This window comes from Peromyscus maniculatus, chromosome 8 (genome assembly GCF_049852395.1).
Source record: "Peromyscus maniculatus bairdii isolate BWxNUB_F1_BW_parent chromosome 8, HU_Pman_BW_mat_3.1, whole genome shotgun sequence".
Taxonomy (NCBI): Eukaryota; Metazoa; Chordata; class Mammalia; order Rodentia; family Cricetidae; genus Peromyscus; species Peromyscus maniculatus.
The window spans coordinates 1,680,482-1,688,549 of NC_134859.1; the positions used below are offsets into that span (position 1 = coordinate 1,680,482).

The 8,068-nt window shown below is 49.2% G+C and overlaps 1 protein-coding gene across 3 annotated transcripts in view; it reads left to right on the forward strand.

The window, feature by feature from the left end:
- The window catches only part of Parn (poly(A)-specific ribonuclease), a 167,485-nt gene extending 160,867 nt beyond the window's left edge, over nucleotides 1-6,618 (forward strand). For all 3 annotated transcript variants that reach the window (XM_042283507.2, XM_042283508.2, XM_042283509.2), the window contains exons 23-24: nucleotides 2,320-2,513; nucleotides 5,592-6,618. In XM_042283507.2, the coding sequence (XP_042139441.1) occupies nucleotides 2,320-2,513; nucleotides 5,592-5,644 (247 nt within the window). In that variant the 3' untranslated portion in view covers nucleotides 5,645-6,618. The remainder of the gene's footprint in view (nucleotides 1-2,319; nucleotides 2,514-5,591) is intronic.
- Nucleotides 6,619-8,068: the final 1,450 nt, after the last annotated feature.

Below are 8,068 nucleotides of genomic sequence, written 5' to 3' on the forward strand. Positions count from 1 at the left end.
TTATGTGAACAGTGTGAAGAATGCCTCCCATGTGTCCTTTCCCACTTGTATTAACAGCAATTTGAGAAAGTCCATCATGCTGATATAATTTGTGTCCACTCACACACATAAAATAACACACACACACAAGCCTGGTGGTAGGCTGAGCATGATTCCAGCACTCAGAAGGGTGAGGTACAGGGAATCAGAGTGCAAGGCCATCTACACATTAAGAGACTGTCTCAGAAAACAAAGAGATAATACCTTAGAGTCATTTGTTGTTGTTGTTTTAAAGATTAGATAGTTTCAGAAAATTTAGGCAATTCAGAAACTTATGTTACTAAACCATGTTGCACGAATCCTAATTGGTCTTATAATAAAACCCAGAGCCAGGTATTGGAGTAAATGCTGAAAGATCAGAAGAAACAAGCTACAGCCACTTCTCACTTCACCAACTCCTCAGCCGAAAGGGATCCTGATCCACAGATCCTCAGACTGAATGCCCAAGTCCTCAGCCGAAAGGGATCCTCCCGCCTTACATTCCTTTCTCTGCCCAGCCACATCACTTCCTGTTTCAACCTTCCTAGTGCTGGGATTAAAGGTGTGTGCCACCATTGCCTGGCCTCTATGTTTAATCTAGTGGCTGGCTCTGTCCTCTGCTCTTCAGGCAAATTTTATTTGTTAGAGTACAAACAAAATATCGCCACAGGATCACCCCATGCTGCAAAGGAAGGAGACCTGGACATTTTCTCTGGGCTCTGAGTTCTGGGGTCTGTGGCCTCTAGGACATAATGTTTAACAAAAATTTAGCTGATCAATTAAAGGCACACACCTTTAATCCCAGTACTTGGGGCAGAGGCAGAACTCAGATCTCTGAGTTCGAGGCCAGCTTGGTCTACAGAGCGAGTTCCAAGACAGCCAGAGCTACACAGAGAAACCCTATCAAAAAGAAAAAAAAAATCATAAAACACAAAGTCCAGAAACAAACCCAAGTACTCACAGACATCTAGAGTCTGATAGAGGCTACGTCAGCAGCATAAGGGTACGGGTTATTAGCTTTTTCCTTCTGTCAGGAGCCTGGGGATGGAGCTCCAGCTGGCAGGCCTTGTGGCAGGCACCATTGCCTGCTGTGCCCTTTCCCTGCCACTGTTGCCAGTTTTAAAGCCATGAACAGCATGAAGTTTTAACAGTGATCTCCTTCCCACAGATGATGCTATGGGCATCTTCCTTTTTCTTCACAGACATTCAGCTGTATTTAGCTAGGCATGGTGGCACATGCTCGCACTTCTGGCACTCGAGAGGTTGAGGCAAGAGGATGATCATGAGTTCAAGGCCAGCCTGGGCTAGAGTAAGACACTGCCTGAAAACAACAAAACGTTAAGAACAAGAACAAACCATCCCTGTAGTAGAGGTGAAGCAGGAGGCCAGCCATCAGAGCAGGGGCTGGCGTGACCCCTCCTCACACGGCGGGGGGGGGGGGGGGGGGCCTGTCTTGAGGGCTGTGAAATGCACAAGAGATGGGAGGACCGTGGAGGGACAGAATCGGCCAGAGTTTTGACTTGAGTACCTGTTGGTGACACTTCCTAGCTAATAGGAATGAGGTCAGCTCTCTTCTCTCTCTGCTCACCCTGCTTTCTCTGCTTGAAGGCTTCCCTTAAATGGAATGCTTTGTTTTTTGTTTTTTTTAATGCTTTTCATCATTTAAAAAAATCTATTTACAAGACCTATTTCAAGGGGATAGGACTTGTTGGCCATATGGTCTAGTTTTCATGAAGTTTTATTTCAAGGAATGTATTTTCTTGAGGAAAAATCAGACCTATAATCTAGTTTAAGTCAATATGTCAGATCCTATAAAGCCTTAAAAACAAACCCAGGTTTCATTGTAAGCTTAACAGATTACCTTTTTAGAAGAGAAGAGAATTTCACAGAGGCGGACTGTGTTCTGTAGCTATTCACGTTTTGAACGTCCACCAGCAGCCGGATCAACGTCCTTCCGCCCTGCTCTGCATCACCAGCAGGTTCTGAAGGCGCTCTGCTCTCTCTGGTTCAGTGCCATCGAAATCCTGACTCGGAGCGGCTCTCCTCCTCACTCCTTCGCTGTAGCTTTATCGAGATGCAGCCGGGGTTTTCTATAAAGAGTTGTTAATGCTGAAACAGCTCAGCTCTGCACTGTGTGCACAGCATGCGGTAGAGCCTGCGGCTGACCAGTTTGTCCCAGATGAAGGCTGGGTCTCCATTCAGATGCTGCCCACCAGTGACATGTTCATAGGACTTTTACCATTCGTTGGTCCCTCTGCCTGCTCCTAACAACACTCATGTTGTTCACCTTGTATATTGCAGCTTCACAGCAACTGGCATGATTGGAAAGAGAAATCTGAGTCCTGACCCAGGGGAATCTGGCTCGGAAGACAGAGAATTAGAGGGGATCTCTGACTCTGAGCTTGAACAGATAGATTCCTGTGCAGACCCCCTCCCAGAGGGACGGAAAAAGGCCAAGAAGTTAAAAAGAATGAAGAAAGAGCTTTCCTTGGCAGGTTGGTATTGGTCTGACTAACTCTGATCATGGACTGCTTCATGCTTCAGGAGGCTCATATTTTGGGAGCAAAATGATAGCAGGGCTTCACTTAAGGGCAGACCCCCTGCGCTAATCCCCGGAGCTCTGGGCGTGACAATCAGCAGCTCTTTCATTGCGGTGACAATCACTTGGCACAGCAACGAGGGAGGAAGGGCGCCTGGTTTCCGGGGCCTTCAGTTCAGCACAGTGGCCGCTGTGCCTCTGTCTGTGTGGGTAGAGCAGGGGGCAGCCACTCAGCAGGCCATGCTTGTTCTGGGGACGGCAGATAGGAAGTGGAGGGAGCCAGACCAGAGCCAGGGTGGGTTTAACCTTCAAAGACCTGATTCCACTAGCCAGACCCCACCCTCTAAAGGCTCCACAGCCTTCAAAGTAGCACCTCCTGCTGGGGCTGCATGTTCAAATACAAGCCTTTAGGAGACAAGCAATGATGTATTCTAATCGGAGAGGTTGTAACAAGCCCTGGTTCTAGCACACGAAGCCTGCTGAGGTCTCTTTGTGAGAGTGGTCAGGCCATTTTCATAACTTCCCTCTCCACTATATTATCAAGGTATTGCATGTATATTTCTTGTAGCCTCAGTGTCTAGGGCATGCATTTAGACTTATACAGAAGCAACTCCTTGTGTTCAATTTCAGAAGACTTGACACTGTTCCCAGAGACACTCTGGCATCCTGATTTTCTTCACAAACAGAATTATAAGAAGACAAGGAAATGAGAAATTAGCAAGTGTTCAGAGCCTAGTGTGTGAGACTCCATAGTGGGAGCCTTATTTCACTTGATTCTTACGTTTTACAAAAGCCTTGAAAGAGGGAACCATGGACCCAGGCTCCAAGCTCTGAGAACTTAGGGAGTGTGAGAAGTAGAGCCAGGGGCCAGGCCTGCCCGACCCGGCTGTGCCTTCTCCACTTCACACAGGCCTCCAGCAGCCAGTGCTCCCCATGTGCTGGGACATGCGGGACAGGTCTGAGTGCTGATTTCCGTCCCTAAATCCATTACTGTCTGCTTTATGGCTAGGAACACAGAGGCTTCTGAGAGTCTGCCCAAGGTCCTAGACTCCTTAAATATGCCCTGCCAGGAAGCTAGCTGGTACTTCACCCAGGTCCTGCTTGTGTGCTCAAGATGAGAAGACACTGGACTAGATACAGTTCTTTTTCCTTGTGTCACTTGGGGACAGTGGCCCTGGTTGACAATCAAGAGTGAGATCAGAGCAGTGCTGGGCAGCAGGCTTGACGGTGCCCCAGTCAGGGTCAGAGCCTTTTCCACTCTGCGTGTGGCCTAATCTGTAAAGAGCTTGCTGGATTTCATTGAAATTAACAAAAATCGCACCAGCAGGCAAGCATACGCCTAAACATTGTCTACGTGTGCTGCAGCTTCATTTTAACAGACTGAAGTCCTGTTGCAGCTCTTTATACCATCTCTCCAGACATCACCATCACATTCTCTAAAAAGGCCAGGCTTGGCAGTGCATGCCTAGAATCACAGCATTTGGAAGGCTGAGGCTGAAGGATTCCCATGACTTTAAGGCCAGTCTGGTCTGTAGAGGGAGTCTGAAGTGGCCAGTCTGGTCTGTACAGGGAGTCTGAAGTGGCCAGTCTGGTCTGTACAGGGTGCTGGGGCCAGTCTGGGCTACAGAGTGAGGCCAATCTCTTTAAAATTAACACATAACTATAGGATACATTAATAGATTAATTTCTTCTGTAGTTTTCATCATTTTAAGTGAAAATGATACATCGGTTATTTAGGATTTTGAGTGGGATTTTAGTCCTGCTGGTGGGGCTGTGTGGAGCGTTAGGGACAGTGTGGCCCAGTGTCTGCCTGAGAGCTTGAGCACTCAGCTTTGTGAGTCTCAGCCTGTGTCCTGCACCAAGGTTGATAACTAAAAGGTAGGCCAGCCTGGGGGATTTTCTGTTTTCCAAAGAGTGTGTGGAAGAAGCAGTGTGTGATGTCCCACAGATGTCACACAGAATGTTGTCAGTTGTTTACCCTAGATATACTAGGAGGTAAACCCCAGATGCCTTCACATGTGACAGAATACCTTAAATAGCTGGAGAAATAGCCATTTGCTGGGTTTTTGTTGTGCCACGGTGCATTAGGATGTATCTGCCCTCACAACCTCTTTTGGCGTCTTGCCAGGTTCTGTCACCACACAGTAAGGCACAGAGGCTGTCATGATAGAGAGAAGACAGGTTAGTGGATTCACTCTTGAGTGGTCAGAGCCCAGAGCCTCGGCTCTGCCTGTTTCCCCGTCCGCCTCAGTGACAGGCCTGGATGCTTTCCATTATGAACATGCTTTTCCTCAGCTAGTCCACACTCAAGCCAGACTAGATGCTGTGATTCACATACCAGTCCAGCTGTGTTGCCACTGTCACACACACACACATGCACACGCACACGCACGCACGCACTGTCTCAAATGGCAGAAGTGGAAGAATGTCAGACCTACAGGAAACCTGACTCTAACTGACCCAGAGGAGGACTCAGCCTACACCACTGCCTCTGCAAAACCCATGGCTGTTGCTGCTGTCCTAGGACCCGTGGTCCTCACTGGCCTGCTACCCCTGGCATTTCACCTGCAGGTACTGGCTGCTCCCCTCTCACGGGAACTCAGGTTGTTGCTGCTCTAGTGAGGAGCTTAGTGCTTGCTCTAAACTCACTCAGGCCCTCGGTAGATTTACCTTTCTGTGTCTGTTCTTTCTATCATGGGGACATCGACGGCTCCCTGGTGGCTTTTATGAAGTATGTGAATTAAATGCCCAGCTTGGTTTCCAGCAGGGTATGCTGCATGCACATGTACATGAAGTGCTTACACCCAAGCGCCCGTCTGTGCAACAGGCCGCCACAGCAGGCCAGGTTTGCCACCTCCCTAAAGGTTCCTGTGGCTTCCCCTTCGTGTGCTGGGTCTGTCCCCAAGCCCAGGACCTACCTGTGCACCAGTCCTTCCCTGCTTGTCTGTGGTTGGGCACAGGGTGCTGTCCTTGCTAGCCAACAGTGTTCCCCTAGTGACTGTCCCTGTCCTTAATCTGCTTCTCCTTCCCCCAGGAACCGTCGCAGATGGCCCTGCCGTGCTTTTTGAAGTCCCTGACACGTGGTAACAGAGACCAGGGTGGAGCACCCTGAGCATGCTGCTGCTGAGAGAGAGCTAGCCCAGCCTGTTTGGAAGCCATACTGTATTCACTTAATCAAATGAGGCATGGGAGGGCTTTGGAACCAAGTTTGTCTCCTGCAAAAGCTACTTTTCCCTTTTTTGGCTGTCTCTATTTTCCCTTTTCATCTAAACTGACGGTTGGCGTACATCATAGTTGAGGGCTGTTGCAGGTGTGTGTGTGTTGTTAACTAATTACTTCCTGCTCCTGGAAAACCTCTCCTGCCCTCATGAGTGGTGGCAAGTCCACCCAGGGAGGAAGTCCGCTGTGAACCGTGCCGGGTGAGCCAGCCTCCAGGGTGTGCTGGACACATTTGTGCTGAGCTCGGCCCTGCTTGCAGATGTGCTGGGACACCCTCCATTCAGCCTGTGGTGTCCTCACAGGTCACGGTCACTGCCTGCTTCCCACCATCACTGCCTAGGAACAGCACTCAGGCTTGTCTTTTCAGTGGAGATCTTCCTGTGCTGACCCAGGGTCATCTCAGCAGATACCTGGGCTTTGAGAGCACGTTATTTCAAGTTCCTTTCCCTCAGAGTCTCGCATGGATGGTATGAGAGTGAGAAGCTGGATTTTCTGTTCCTGTGCACAGTGCCAGATTCATGGTGTGTGTGTGTGTGTGTGTGTGTGTGTGTGTGTGTGTGTGTGTGTGTGTGTGTGTGTGTGTGTGTGAGAGAGAGAGACAGAGAGACAGAGAGACAGAGAGACAGAGAGACAGAGACAGACAGAGAGAGAGAGAGAGACCGTGGCAGAACTGCAGCATGCTCAAGCCTTCACTCAGACAGGTTCCACAGTGGCAAAGCATCATGCGCTCCTGCAGGACACTCCACAGCAGACACTTCTGGATATGTCATGCTTTTGTATCATGAAAATAAAAGTGAAAAATGAATTTCAACAAGATGGAATTAAAGAAAATTTCATAGAAACTCGCCTTTAACTCTTCTTTGGAGCGATTGCCGCCCTTGCCCTCCAGCGGTTCCTTGTCTCAAGCTCCCATGGTGGAGTTGCACACCTCCCTGTGTGGAAGACTTTCCCCCACTCCGAGGCTCCCAACCCTTCCCTCTCCCCCAGCTCAGTCTGTGGCTCCACTAAGTGGAAAGTGGAGACAGGGAGGGAGCCAGAGCCATGGGCTCTGCCAAGCCTTTACACTTAAAGGCTTGAGATTAGGGGGCCCTTTGATTTTGGTTTGGTTTGAAGTGTAGGAATGGGGACCCAGGGCTTCACTTTGCACTAGTCCAGCACCGTATCACTGAGCTACATCCCCATCTGACACTAATTTTTAAAAAGGAAGAGAGACTGGAGATGTAGTTCAGTGCTAGAGTGCTTTTGCCTGGCGTACTTGAGGCCTTAGGTTCAGGCCTCCATATGGGGAGGGAAAATACATGATTTGTGAGGCTGAATAGACAGCTCAGTGGTTAACACTGCTCTTACCGCTCTACCAGAGGATCAGAATTCAGATCCCAGCACCCATGGCCAGGCAGCTGTCAGACACCTGTGACTCCAGCTGCAGGTGATGCAGTGCCTCCTTCTGGCCTTTATGGGCACTGACACACATGTGCACATACATGCATGTATAAATAAATCTTTAAAAATTACAAAAAAGGAAAAGGTGAAGCACAAAACACTGTGAGCTGGCACATGTATGTACATGCACAAGGCCTACTGTGTATGCTTGTGTGGTTGTGACCACCCTCTGGTCCTGTATGAAAGGAAGTCTTACTGAGAGGGAGACAGCTTCCTTATCCAAAGCTGATGACTGTCTGCGTTGTACCCAGGACTCACTCAGGAATATATCCAGCACTCATGGCTGGAAAAGCTCTGCCCATATGCACAGACCCTGCCATTGCTCCAGGAAGCAGTTGGGCGGGGTGAGATGTGCTTTCTAGACAGAACTTGGGCGACTGTGCTTGCACCCCAGTTCCAGCTGTGTGTTCCTGGGTACATTTTTGCCCTCTGAGCCTCAGCCTTCTCTTTCATAAAATCAAGATAATAAAACTTACCTCCAAAGTTGTTGTGGAATAAATGAACTAAAATACCAAACGAGGCCAGGCGGTGGTGGCGCACGCCTTTAATCCCAGCACTCGGGAGGCAGAGGCAGGTGGATCTCTGTGAGTTCGAGGCCAGCCTGGGCTACAGAGCGAGTTCCAGGACAGGCTCCAAAGCTACACGGAGAAACCCTCTCAAAAAACCAAAATAAAATAAAATACCAAACGTTCCCAGGTACACAGGAGATTGTAGTGGTTGTAGGCTGTGTCTCTGTCCCTGGAGCTGACAGAGACACAGTTGCTGAGATGTTAAGTTACCCTCTCCCCTCACCTGCCTGAGCTGCCCTCCAGGCCATGTTGATACCTCCTTAAAACCTCAGAGCACGTTTCT